Source organism: Struthio camelus, chromosome 7, assembly GCF_040807025.1.
Source record: "Struthio camelus isolate bStrCam1 chromosome 7, bStrCam1.hap1, whole genome shotgun sequence".
In the NCBI taxonomy this organism is placed as follows: domain Eukaryota; kingdom Metazoa; phylum Chordata; class Aves; order Struthioniformes; family Struthionidae; genus Struthio; species Struthio camelus.
The window spans coordinates 35,896,872-35,911,184 of NC_090948.1; the positions used below are offsets into that span (position 1 = coordinate 35,896,872).

General features: G+C 39.7%; 1 protein-coding gene across 17 annotated transcripts in view; it reads right to left on the reverse strand.

The window, feature by feature from the left end:
• The window catches only part of ANK3 (ankyrin 3), a 373,731-nt gene that overhangs the window by 100,935 nt on the left and 258,483 nt on the right, over positions 1-14,313 (reverse strand). For all 17 annotated transcript variants that reach the window (XM_068950763.1, XM_068950768.1, XM_068950765.1 and 14 more), the window contains 5 exons: positions 9,903-10,100; positions 7,825-7,923; positions 4,855-4,953; positions 3,471-3,569; positions 491-688 (listed from right to left, as the gene is read on the reverse strand). In XM_068950763.1, coding sequence (XP_068806864.1) covers positions 491-688; positions 3,471-3,569; positions 4,855-4,953; positions 7,825-7,923; positions 9,903-10,100 — 693 coding nt within the window. The remainder of the gene's footprint in view (positions 1-490; positions 689-3,470; positions 3,570-4,854; positions 4,954-7,824; positions 7,924-9,902; positions 10,101-14,313) is intronic.

Sequence of the window (14,313 nt, forward strand, 5' to 3'; positions counted from 1 at the left end):
GGGCAGAGAATGTCTCTAATCTACAAGGAGACTGCCTTTTCCTCCCAGCCCCTTACAAAGTCATGGGCATCCCTAGAGGCAGCAAGCCTACAGCTTTCCTATTTCTACTGCCCTGACAGGCCTGGAAGTTCTCCTTTGCAAGGGAAAGCCATATCTACATTAAAATGGCTGTAAAAAGGGAAGAGACAGTTCCTTTCCTCACACCACCAAAGGTCCAAGGACAAGGATGGGTAACAGCTTATCAACTGCTGTAAGGAAGTTCTGCTCTGCATTCCTCTTGTTCTGAAACGAATGCATGTCTAATCACTGGGATACGTGAGACAGCAGGCTCTGAGATAAAAACACAAAGCTGTGCACCCTTTTAACAAAGAACAACCTCATTCTTACATTGTTTGTATGCATATATGACTCTGAAAGTATCTAATTGACAAGTAGCACGTGCTACAGATTTATTTTACTACTCAAGCTATCATTTTTGCAACTCTTTTACCTTGGTAATGATAGCTAAAGATGCACCATGATCCAAAAGAACAGAAGCTACATCTTCATGTCCTTCTCGAGCAGAAAGATGCAGGGGTGTATAGCCAGACGTCGTAGCCGCATTTGGAGATGCTCCTTGCTGTAGCAGCTGCTGTACTATATCTGCCTTTCCCAGTCGAGCAGAAATGTGCAGCGGCGTTTGGTCATCCTAAATATACAGAAAATAGTACAGACCTATGTAAGAAAACTAGGGTTCGTATTTGGACAGAAAATATTTGCCTAGATTCTGTTGCTTTTTGAAATTGCTGATGAACATTAACTCTACTGAAGTCTTACCTACTGAATATCAAACACTGTTTTCTCTTTGTCATATCATAAAGATACCTGGTACTCTATTGACGCATCACAAACATGTTCCATACAAATACCTACTCCATAACAGTAAATAAAACTGACCAGTTTTCTTAATTTGGACTTGCCTCACTTTGCTTTGCCATTGAATTACATTTGAGTTTCCTGTTGAATTTGAGACCTTTCTCTAAATGCAGCGAATGCATACCTCTGTTCCTCATATCTTGACCTCTTCTATGATTCCAGGCAACATCTAACAACTTAATCATTGCCTGAGATGACTTGAGGAGACTAGTGTATTATTGCCTAGTAATTTGTACTACATAATGTATTTTGTGGGGTTTTTTTTATTGGTGAACTATTTGTTTGATATTTTGTGACTTTACAGTAGGAGGTATCTAAAATGAAAAAAACAAAGATTAATATCAAGACATCATTTTAAGGAAACAGATCATAATTAAATTCAACCATTTAAAAAATAACAGGAAGAAGAAATCCAATGTGATGCTGAAATTCACTTTCTTTTTCTAACTGTTCATTCAGAACAACATAATCCCATTGATTCTAAGTATAGGAGTTGTCCTGTCATGAATCTCAAATCTTATTTATTTTTCTTCAGTGAAAACACTGAAGAAAATCTGTGACCTTGTGCTGTCTCACAGATAATTTCTTCCTTCTTCATGATTTGTTGTTCTGTCCTCGTTCTTAGTTGCATATAAGCACACCATCACAGCAGTATGGCCAACTATGCCTGTGACTTTCACTTTTTCCTGTTCCTCATAAACCATTCAAACATCTTTCTTTCCCCATCTTTCCCTACTGAATTCACTTCCACATTGCACTTCCACATCCTGCATCAAGAGTAGTTCTGCGCTGTTCTTTGCTAGTGAGACTTCTGTCCATGTCCATCCTGCAATACTGACTTTACACCTTTGGGATTTAGGATGAGACCATGTCAGGACGTGAATGCTTCTTCTCCACAGGGTAATTCTCCTCCGATTGCTGGAGAGCCTTTATGGTCTCTTAAACGTTTGCATTTTAACACCCATTTTGCACAAATTCCTCATGGCTAGTGCCGGCATATGATCTATTACTTCTATCGAGTTATTATTTATGATAACAAATTGATCACAAGCAATGGCAATTTGCACAAATTAAATCATTGTGTGAAATCATTTAGAGAATATTTGCATGACTCTGCTTCCAAGCACGAGCTGCTCACTTTCAGAACGTCTTTGGAGATTTGCAGACCACATGGATCACTTCTGTGGTCAGACTTTGCAGATATACGAAATGCATCTGCCATAAATATTTAGTCAGAGTTCCTTACAAGTAAACATTCTTACTGGTAACTTTCTTTGTGAGTCAAATCAGAGATAATAATTTAACAGTGACAAATAGATTTCTTTGTAATTTTATTCATTTAATGACTATTTGCAAAAAAGTTTTCCTTGTCTGACCTACTAAAGCTGACATTTATTGCTTACATTTATCGCCTTTCCCTGTTTCCTGGAACTCCCTTATTTCTCTAATTTTGTATCCATCTTTAGTGTCTCTTGACCACTTCTTATTCCTCCTCCCTCATCTTCCTCAATTGCAATTGTTTCTATAGGTTCTGTTTGTCTTTTTCCAGTCCTGTGCTACTTCCCTCTTCTGTGCCTTGTAGACTTTCCACCAACGCCCTCTCCTGCCCCAGCTCCCTTTTCCCATAGACAGGCCAACCCAGCTCGCAGTCAGGTCAAGTCAGTGACTCTGTTGGCCCTGGAATTTGAGCCACATCCTAATAATGATTTGCTGCTCATCCAGTGTCCTCTGGATTCTTTCCCTCCATTAACTTTCTTGATTCTTCTGCCTTTCACACTATCTCCCACAGCAACCAGCTGCCACAATATCCTCCCTTATATTCTGCTCTCTGAGATGCTAAGAAATAATGTAAATTTATTAATTTACTCTTCTTCCACAACAGCAGTCTCACTGCAATCAAAACAGCTTACCACATTCATCCACCCACTACCAGACTTGCTCTCCTTAATCTTCATCTGCTACTGAGAAATTCCTACAGCTAAATTACTCTTTCTTTGATGGTATCATTGTATTTCCAGCTTAACTGACACATGCCCCTCCAGCTCTCCTTTCTATCCTCTCCACAAAGCTCCCATGCCTGTTTTCTAACGACTGTCAGAGTTGGCACCTCTGTAGCGGGCTCTTTATGAGGTGTTCTTTAGAAGGATTAGAATACTTTAGAAATATCATTGAACACATACAGCCTCATGTTTAAGGATATGACAGCAGACACCAGCAGCACAGAGATTACAGCTTTGCAGAAATAAAAGCAGATTTGAGGCTTTTCCCCCCCTTATGAAATAAAACTCTTTAAACAAATAGAACAATTTATATTAAAAGTTGGTGAAAAAACAGGCATGGTACAAGCTTGACACCTCTTGGTTTCTCTCTTACATGCAGCACACTCATGACTACAGTGACAGAGTATGTAACAAAACATCATAGTGGTCATTCCACCACGGCCCATGGCTTCATCTGCCTTTCTCTTCCCAAAAGAGATATGCGAGAACAATGTGACTCCTTGCTTGGTTAAATATAAATAGTTTACAGTTCTTATACCTGGACCATCACCTTACCTTAGCTTTAGCTTCCACCTGAGCTCCATTTTGTACTAGGTATCGAACAACTTCTGTTTGGCCAGCTCTGGCAGCCATGTGCAGTGCTGTTTCTCCTCTCTAGCACACAGCAGCAAAAACAAAATATCATCAAAGAACCCAGAAAAAAAAAAAAGAAAACTAAAACTCAACATGTTTCATAAACACGAAACTATTGGTGACCTAGCTTAGAATAATCACCACAAGAATATTTTGTAGGAGTTATTTGCGAGCAAGAAGGGAGATTAAGTCAATATTCGACCTCTGAGCTATATGCTGCAAAGCAATTTATTTCTGGGTCAGTTTCTCACCATAACAGTATCTTTGTGCTTAGCATTTTGCTGAAAAGCAACACTGCAATTTTTGTATTCACTAGCACTTTATTAACAGTGTTAAAAATCATGTCCATTTAAATGGCTCCTAATCAGGTCAAACAAAAATTAAAAACTATTTCAAGATTTATATATTCAGATAGACATATCTTTCTTGGCTTTCCTTCTGCTATGCCCTATGCCCCTACCATCATTTGTTATCTGACATGCACTCAGATGAGGGAACAAGGAGGAAAAAACTTCACTATGTACATAAATGCAAGGCTGTACGCACTTAACAAAAGACAAATCCAAGTAAACCAGAATGAATTCAGGAGGGAAGCTGCTTGCTAGATATTTGAACACTCATATATCTTAAGGTATAAATACTCACTAATTTACAAATGCTGTTGCATATATATATAAAACATAGTTCTATTTGCAGATGAAGACTTTAATGAAAGATTCTAACTGCACCTGCATATGCAAGTTGGAAGGGAGATTTTGACGCCAAACAATTGGTTGTTAAAAACAATCAATTTGCTTCTCAATTTTCAACTGTCCATCTAACGACAACTTCAGTTTTTACACGTGCCCTGGGAGCTTTGGGGCACACAGTGCACATCCAGTAGAAAAGCACACTTGTATGGCTGTATGAACCCAAGCAATATGTCCTGACAATCTGCTGCAATCTGTTGATAACAGCAGAACTTCCCTTAAATGGCAGGCCCCCGGGGTTCAGGGAAAACAGTGATCAACAGTCAAGAACACATCTCAAAAAAGACCTATGAGAAGCTACAGTGATTAGGTTCTCATTCTTTCCTTAGAAAATAAAGGGAACAAAGAAGCTACTTAAAACCTGCCTCTTTTGAGGTTTCTTCAACCTTTCAAACATCTCCTCAGTAGGAATTTGCAGGCTGCACTTTCATGTGACTTCAACGGGAGCCATGACTGCTACGGAGGTGGATGGCAACTTCCAGAATTAGGCATTTTGCATTAGTGCTCAGGTTATAACGCTTCACACCTCTGCCACACTGAAAAGAAACGTTACTCACCACATTGGTAGTGTTGGGCGATGCTCCGTGATGCATCAGCTGCGATACAATATTTACATGTCCCATGAAAGCAGCAACATGGATCGGAGTAAGCCCTGACTGAAAACCAAACCAAAATCAAACTTAGCTGTTTACTTTTACAATATTTTCTTTGATGCCCACGGGGAAAAATGAGTTATTTTAAAATAGGCAAGTCTAAGCACCTGCTCCTTCTGAGAGGATCTTGTCTTTTCAAAGACATATACAGATGCTTATAGTAAAGTGCACACAAAATTGGAAACATATATGGGTATGACTCACAAGCAAACATAAAAAACACTCCAGGAATTCATTAGTTCTTCATAAGCTAAAATCAACTATAGCTAAGCAGAATTTTTTCCTCAAGTTTTTACTTCTATGTTCTATTTAACACATTATAACAAAAAGATAGAAACTTTTGTTAAATGCCATTTTGGATCAGAAAAAAAACTGGATAGAATTGCTCCTGGTACAGAGGTAGTACTCCTTGGAACATATAGCTAATTTTAAAAAGTGTCCATTCTCCCCACCATATCCGATTGTTTTGGGTCCATAAAAACGCTTATTGATCTCAGTGGTGAGCTCCATCGCACTGCTTCTCCAGGAGGAAGGGAATTCAAAACTGTGGCATCCAGCCAGAGAGGCCTAAACCGAAATGACTTCGGCTAAGGAGGCTCTCCCTTCCCTCGAGACCTCACAGCACCATCAGCATTGCAAAGCTGTAGCACTGCCCTTCTACAAGATACAAAGGATCAACAGGAAAGAAAGAGAGAGAAGGGGCAAAAAGGGAGCAGTCATTCAGGAGGGTATGACCTCGAGGACTTTGCTTCAGAAACCCAATTAATAGTTAATATTTCTCCAAGTAGAATCACTCTAAAGCCTCTTCACAGCTGCTTCTGCACAGCTGTAGCCACAGTTAGCCAGGGGCTGCAAGGCAGTTTCACTACCAGGAGAAGGAGAACGCTCAGTGGATCTCTGGGTAACCCCAGATTCAGGGAGCTACGCCGTCGAGGCACACAAATCCCAGGACGGCAGAGGTGAGGGAAATGCAGTTTTGCTCTTTTCTCATGCAGAACAGCAAACATGAGCAAGAAGGCAGGCTAAGTGGTTGAGTATGTTATTTCTTCTTCCTCTTCTGCAAAAATTGGTAAACACTTCTAAAATAGCAGTCTACAGGAAATACAATGCATGTGTGTCATATTTGTTCATAAACTGCAACTCATACTCCAGAGGTTCAAGCCTGCAGCCTGAAAGAAGTTGCAGTATCTACAAACAGAGGTGTGGAATCTACCTTGAAAACAGAAATCACCATAAAAAATGGTAATTAGCATTCCCTTTAATAATCCTTTATACATACCACAACGCCTATTTATGATGCATCACATTTGGTACTGCTTCCCTTTGAAGCACTGTTTATTCAGAACTCTCAAAGAAGAGAACTTGTTTGCTTTCAGAGTTCTTTGGGGAGGAATATAATCAGAGTTTCTGGTCAATGTTTTTGATGGCCAGGTAAGAGTTGACATCTCTCTTTCTGACAAGGGAAACAGTGGTTTATGTGTGGGTGCTAAGCACCAACTCCTAATTCTGCCTTGCACGGTTATGGTATAAGCACAGCCACTGAAAGACATAGAAAGGAAGGTAGAGCAGTAGAGTAAAGTACCATGATAAACCTGAACAAATGCAGTCAAACGTGGTTTTCGGATTTGCAGTGAAGCAGTGGCAGGGCATAAAGGAAGAGCTCTCGCTTTTGGAAAGTGCTTATTTGAAAGAAGCTGGAGGAATTCAGAGAATTCAGAGGGTGCAGATCAGACTGCTAACTTGGTTTATTTGTCCAAGATAGCGTAGTCAAGTACTGCCGTTATTTTCATTTTTTAAATCCTTCGTACTTAAACAGGATAAAATTGAATACATCAGCTTTTCTACATCTAGGGTGACTGAACTACAAATATGGAGGACAGACATGGCTCTTTTGTCAAGGTTCTTGCTGTGCCTCTCACTCATTTACTAACAGGACTTCAAACTTGAATCTAGAAGTTGCATCCACAACCTGGGGTCTTGAAAAGCTAGTCTGGAGATGTGCGAGTTGTAGCAAGGGCAGACTCAGTACTCTCTCAAGAACGTGAGAATGCCTGTATATTTAAAGGATGCACTATAAAAAAAGAACGAAAAGTCTTTGTGCGGGAAAGCCTTCTAGTTATCACCCAAAGATTTAGGAAGGGAATGTATGATTTGCTACTCAGTAACTAGCAAAAAACCCCTGAATCAAATTAAACTCCACTTTGGGGAGAGGAACCTAATTATATCTTGTTTAATCAACGAAATAGCTTTTATTTTTCTAACCTGAGTTCTTCCACAGTGGTCTCACATTCATATATGTGACCTTTCCTTCTAGCTTTATACACAGACAGGAACTAAATTTCCCACAGGATCTCAATTAATCTCTCAAATATGCCAGTAACAATGCGTAAACTATCTCATACTGACTGAAGTAATAGCGTACTGCTTTCTCTCTATCTGATTTGGAATCACCAGTGATGGTATGTGAATATCACTCTGCGTAAAGCCAAAACAAGGTATGTAAATTAAATCACCTTTCAAAACAGGACTTGAGTGAAGCACAGTCTTCACTCTGGTCTCCTTAATTGTGCAAGTTTCATCTTCTGTGCATTAAATCATAGGCAGAAGTAAGCAGAAGTGATAGATCATTTCAAAAATTTTATCTGTTATGCTTTACCTGTTATCCCTACTCTATCCCCAAGTCTACCAATTACCTGGGTGTTGTGAACCATTAGGGCAACTGAATTTATTCAGTTTTATTATTTGCTGATATCCAGTTCAAAATCATTGACGACTTGAATGACACATGCTTTTTCAGAAATATTCAGGTATTAATACAGTTATAGTGCATTTTATATCAGAAATAAAGACAAATGTGCAATGACCACTTCTTACCTCCGTCACAGCTTGGATAGATGCACCATGCTTCAGAAGAAGTTCCATTACTTTTATTCTGTTCTTCTTGCAGGCAATGTGAAGAGGTGTGAAACCATTCTGTAAATGAGAAAGAACATTTTTTGACACCACATGTGTCATTACAAATTAGGCTTGGGTGGGGAATTCACCCCAAATTTGATAACAAAACAGCTCCCAAATTTGTTTTGACTTCACTAAATTGTTCATGTAAGAGAGGGGAAAAAAAAAATCTAAAGATTTAAAAATCACGTATTTTATATAGCCATTTAAATTATAAAATATGCTGTACAATCCAAAAAATTCTTTCTTTTTAAATTCTCAGTTTACCAAAAATTATCATAAATTTCATTTTTACTTAACCACAGTCATTGATTGCTTTTTTTTTCCCCCCTCACTTTTCAGAACTGCTTGTCAAAAAAAGCCTTTTACATTTGCAAGCTCTGGCATTTGGAACCTTTTCCTAAACTATTCTTACTACTGTTTTCTCTTTCATTCGTTATCTGCCAATTTAATGTAAATACATTTATTTTGCCCATTCCTTAAAAAAAAAAAAAAAAAAAGTCCAGGTGCAGCAGAACAAACATTAAAAACGATCTTCTTATTTATCATGAGATGATACAAGAGAAAACAAGTTACACATGAAAATAAGCTGTTCAGGGCACCCCAAACAGGTACAAAGCAGCTACCAGCACTACGCTGAATGCTGATGTCGCTCTGCATACATATCAAAACAGCCTTCACAGCATGATTCTGAAGACAGCTGACAGAACGGGGCTTCAGATCTGATCAAAATTAGCTTCGTTACCTACCACATAGCAACGAATAATACCCATACGCTTTCGTACTACGAGGTCAGTGCAATTGTCGGCTCCTGTTTAGCGTAAAGAGCTTGCACCTCCCGTTCCCTAGCAGTGGGAAGCGAGCAGGGAAAGCTCGGACACGCTGCAGGGAACAAGGAGCTCGGGCTAAGGACACTGCCTGCAGCCTCCTTCTGCTTAACTGTCCTGGGCAAGGATCAGGACAGAGTAAGAGGAAACCCTAAATGATTTAGGAGATAAGGAAACTCATGGCTAGGTTACCAGACCAATGGGAAACTACTGCCTGCAACTCAAAAAAGCTAACACATTATATGATGCTTTGGTTATTTCAGAGGGCCAAAATAAACATTGCAGGCCTAAAAGCCTCCTCACTTGCTAATAACAGAGAAATAAATCCATATACCATAATACCTGACAGGTCAATCTGACACAGAAAACAGCGGCAGAGAGAAAGAAATCTTTGTGCTGCCTTCAGAAAAGAGTCAATCCCACCCTGCTTGTGGGGGGTTCAGGAACTCACATTACGTTTTGGGAACTGAACGAACTGGTAGCATCAGGCTGTGAAACCAACGTTCAACTCACTTAATGTTAGAATTCACGTTTTTTGAAATGGTTATTGAAGATCCATCCATACAGACATTTTAAAGACAGTAGATTGCAAGTGTAACTTCAAAAAAAAATGCAGCTAGTTTGCACACAGTTTAATTACACTAATTTTGATCAGGTTTTGTTGAAGTTGTTCTTAAAGCAGAAAGGTATGTGACTCCATTGACTTAACTGTAGAATACCACAAATGTGTTACACAACTCATTCCGTTTTTTTCTACTTCAGATCTCTGAGAGCTCATACAAATTCTCTCAATTTAAAGGGCTACTGATTATTTTCTCTTTACAAACATTCAGAGAATCAGAATTTCTTCTCTACTAATAACTACAGCAGTTACGCCTGCAGCTGCTTAATCTATTCAGAACTGTAACAAGCTACCAGGAGGCAAAGGTGCTCTAGTTACTCTAGATATTCATAAATCACTGCTTACTGCCTGTAAGCAAAGGTCTAATCTGATTGCATGAAACACATTACTAACGCTTTGAACCTAGAGCATCCTCTCCAGGGCTGCCCGCACTAATACAACACATCCTCCCTGCCACCCATCAGCAGGCAGAAAATAACTCTCCACTAAATCTCACTGCAACTTTGGAAGAACGTTTAGCTGGGCATAGTAACCGGCCGCGTACTCACCAGGGCTTTGGCATTAGGGTTTGCTTTCTTGTCCAAGAGAACCTTGGCAACTTTGTAGTGGCCACAGTGGGCGGCAACGTGCAGTGCAGTCAGATAGTCATTGGTGACATCATCGACAGGCACGTTGTGCTGAATCAGAAGCTGGACACAGTTTAGATGATCCCCTTGTGTTGCCATGTGCAATGGAGACAAACCATTCTGCAAACAAGCAAGTGAGCAAAAAAAAAAAAAAAAAAAAGCAATACTGATGGATTACAGAACACGCAGAAAAACACAACTCTCGTCTTGTCCTTAGCGCATTCATTGTAGGAAGAGCTTTGCAAGCCCCTGCAGCTCCCATTATAAACTAAATACATTCAGGATCACAGTGAGGGTTCTTACTCTGGTAAAAACCACACGGAGTTTGGAGCTTGCTTGGTTAGAGTTTATAGACAGGTCTACCCTAAAAAAACAGCTGTATTGGCAATGCTCTAATCATGGCTTATTTCAGCTAGCATAGCTTAGACAAGCCGTGCGAGTTAAATGAGTTATGTCAAGAATAGTGCTTCATGACTAACTAGGATAGTTGTTTTTAAGAGCCACATTAAAATCACCACTCTAAAGTAGCCTGAATGTACCAGCCATGAGAGAGCAGGTGAGAGCACAACACAGTAACCACTACAACCTTCCCTCCCTCCGTTAGTGTTTTCCTGAATTTGGGTTATATGCATGCTATAAGTCACATTACAGATCTGTGCAGCTCCTTCCTCCTAGCCAACATGTACCCATGTATAACAGCAAAAGTTTCAAGTGTAACACGGCTAAAAAAACATATGTATCAGACCATCATGAGGTAACCTACCAGCAGCAGTGGTAAAGCTCTGTTTTGTCTGGAAAAACCTGAGAGAGATTCATCTTTAGGAACAACACCTGTACTAAGAATTGTTTCTTGCACTGCTTATAATAGCAATCAACAAGATGCCACATACATTATTTTCCTAGAGTAAAAACAGGTTATACACAAGAGAAGTAGTTCTTTGAATTTTAAAGGACTGACCCTATTTCATGATGAAAGATTAAAAAGATTGGCCAGAATGAAAGAGATCTTGTTAGAACAGATAAATGAGCTCTTTAGATATACCACAATGCACCTTCTTCCATTTCTATTCCTTTTTACTTAGTCTTTCTGATGCCAAAATTAGATTCAAATTCAGTTGCTATTACGGTAACATATAATGATATATAACCTATAAATGACTGACAGTACACCAAGTTTGCCATGATGAAGAAACTGAAACTCTTGCTCACAGATGTAGTGCCCTCGTGTGACCATGGTTAGCATAGGCAAAGCATCAGTGTAAACACTTAACAGCTGAAATCCCAGGCCTTCTGAAGCAGATGATTTCTTTCTTTTCCCTTCGTGCACAGCCATATTATAACAGTAATGACAAACGTTCAAAATAAAGGTGGAAATAAACAGTAAACTCGTTTTTTAAAGTAACATGGAAGAAGGACGGTGAAAACAAGCAGGCTAATACTGTCATAATTTGAAAGCAGTTTACATTCAGTGTTGAAAAGCAGAAATTCTTGGACACAGTTATATCTTTCGAGTAAGTCTATCTCCCAGGCATCTCATCTCTGATTTATGTTGGCTTGGGTTAGCCTTTCTCCCATTCCCAAAGACTACTACAGCAATTATCTACATGGAAGCCTGATACTGGCAAAACATTTTCAATATTTTCACTGTCTTCTAGTGTAGCTTAATAGTAACATAAAAAAAATAAGGTTAATTTCCGTTAGTCACTAAGCCCTCACATTAACAGTTTATGAACTGATAATGCAAAGAGAAGTATTCTAAGCTTTTAAGGTGCTAGTAAAAAATCATGAAGTCATTTCATATACTGTTTTGTCCCATTTTTAGAATAAATATCCTTCAGATGAAAAGTGTCATTTATTTAATGATAATAGCTAATGAATCACACTGATTAACAGAGTAAAAAATTGAGCAAAAGATCAGGACTCCCTCATGAGAGAAACTCGTATGAAGGAGGCTGACACTGATGGAAAAGAAGGGAAGCAGCAGAGCAGTCACACATCAATAGGGGAAAGCCAGAAGGATGCTTGACAAAAATCTTTTGTGGATGAGCAAAATACAGCAGGTAGCCAGGCTTTACACAAAAGAGCAAGAGACAAGACGAGATGGTAAAGAAGTTGATCAACAGTAGGGAGTATTGCCTTTCGTTATGACTGAAAACAGGCTTCGTTCTGTTACAGAAGAACAGACTCTGCAATCTTACAGAAATCATGTGATAATTCAATGCCATTGTCTTCCCACTGTTAGCATTAAGATATTAGGTAATGACAATATTCTCCCTTCCCATCTCATGCTGTGAGAGACAATCCACTAGATTCTATAAGATGTGACTTAGTACTGCAAATGAAGCCACTAGACAAACACTGTTATATTACTGTTTTTTATGAGAAGTGCCAATAGAATATCAAAAGGTGAAGAAGCTTAAAAGGAATCCAAGAGGTTGATGCTCACGCCTATTCCTTAAAGAAAATCAGAAGAGGACCACAGAGATTTAACGGTATCAAACAGCTGCCTGGGCACAGACAAAATGGTGATCAGCGATGCATAGCTTATCTTGTAGCTGTGTTGAGGACTTTGATTAGGGGAAGTGTCATTAACTCTTAAAAAAAAAAAAAAAAAAAGTCAAACAAGCCTACAAAACCAGTAATTAAAAAATATGGAAACTGATACATAGAGATGTCGTATGTCACATAGCAAATCACGGACATACTCAGGACTAGAACGCAGGTTTCTTTTGCTTCATTCCATTAGCTCTCTGCTTCTCTGAGGATAAACTTAAGGTTATTCCAGTATGAAAAAGGGCCAGCACCATACTAAACAATCTGTAGCAGGAAATAACAAGAATATCTTGATGTATTAAACTCCAGACTTTGGTTATTCTTCTGAAAGAATTTTTATCCCACTAGAAAACTTTGTGAGGTTCAAATTCGTTCAATGATGGGTCCCTATTTTCAGTAAAATGTGATTTGATTTTGAGAACAGAGCCACATATTTTTTCCAGAGGACAGGACTACAGCTTAGTGCCAAATGAATGGATTCATTAGTGTCATTCAAAGGTACTTCTACCTCTTAGGTTACCTCCTGAAAATAGCAGAATTAACATATCAGAGGGAAACTTAGGAAGCTTTGCGCTTTCTTCTATTCCTTTTCTAACACATAAGGTAGTTCCTCCTCCTCAAGAGAGGAGCTTGTCTAGCACCAATCTGCTGCAGATGGTTACCAAAGCCTCTTCAGGGCAACGTCCAAAGCACATCTTTTGGCCCTGCGTTTTCAAATCCAGTAAGTCACGTTCTGATCTTTCTGATAGGTTCTGTCTGATTTTAGCTAATGAACTCCAGGGAAGGCTTGTTGACCTGTGTGAATCCCTTCAGAAAGGGGAAGAAATTCAAGAACCACAGGACTTTAATGGCTGTTTAGGAATAATAATAAGTTTAGGGATAATACCTGGCGATTCAAAATGTGTGGTGAAAAAGCATAGTTCCTTAAGGGAGGCCCTCCGTTACGATGGTGGAAACCAAAGCAATGAGGTTCACGTTTTTTCCTTTGAGTAATTAACAGAGGCAGCAGAGAGTGGGGCAGCCCGCCGAAAGGTGGAACAGCCTGACTCACTGGAGTACAACTCCAGGCGATGAGAGGGGCAGCAGCGGGGAAACGTGGCCCTGGTTGCTCCTGGGCAGCTCCTCGCTCTCTCCCTCCACTTGTCAAGGTTGCAAACAAGGGCTGTGGGAGTTCTGTGGAAACCCCACATGCAGAGGATAGGCGGATCCTGTCCGTCAGATTACCCCTGACAGCACTTGCCAGTGACTCAGGCAGCAGAGGAATGCTGGTGCCAACCCCCCCCCCCCCAAACAAATGCTAAATATATTCCAGTGAGGAAAAAAAAATAAAAGGGAGGGAGGGAGGAGAAAATCGAATATAGAAGGGCACTGAGACAGAATAGGGCAGGATGACAGAAGACAGAAAAGAAATAACAGAAGGAAACAAGAAATATTGCAGGAAATGTATTTTTTTTTAACAGACTGAGAGGAAAAATATGGTTGAGGGTATCTTGGGAAAGAAGCTCAACAAACTGCATAACCCAACTGTCAACCCTGAGAGGGAAAGTCCTGGACTGTAGTGGTGCTACAAAGTAGACCGCTGCACTGAGATTTAAATTCAGCAATAACCGGTACATGAGGGATCACCACCAGAAGAGCTCTGGCAAGTGTTTGCTTAATGCCAACCCTTGGGTCGGAAGCAATCTGCCTGCCCTAGTGCAGGTGATTTGAAATTCCCATGAAGAACGTTATGTGATAAGCTGTAGAGAGATAGAAAGGGGAGAAACCGGTAATCAGTTTA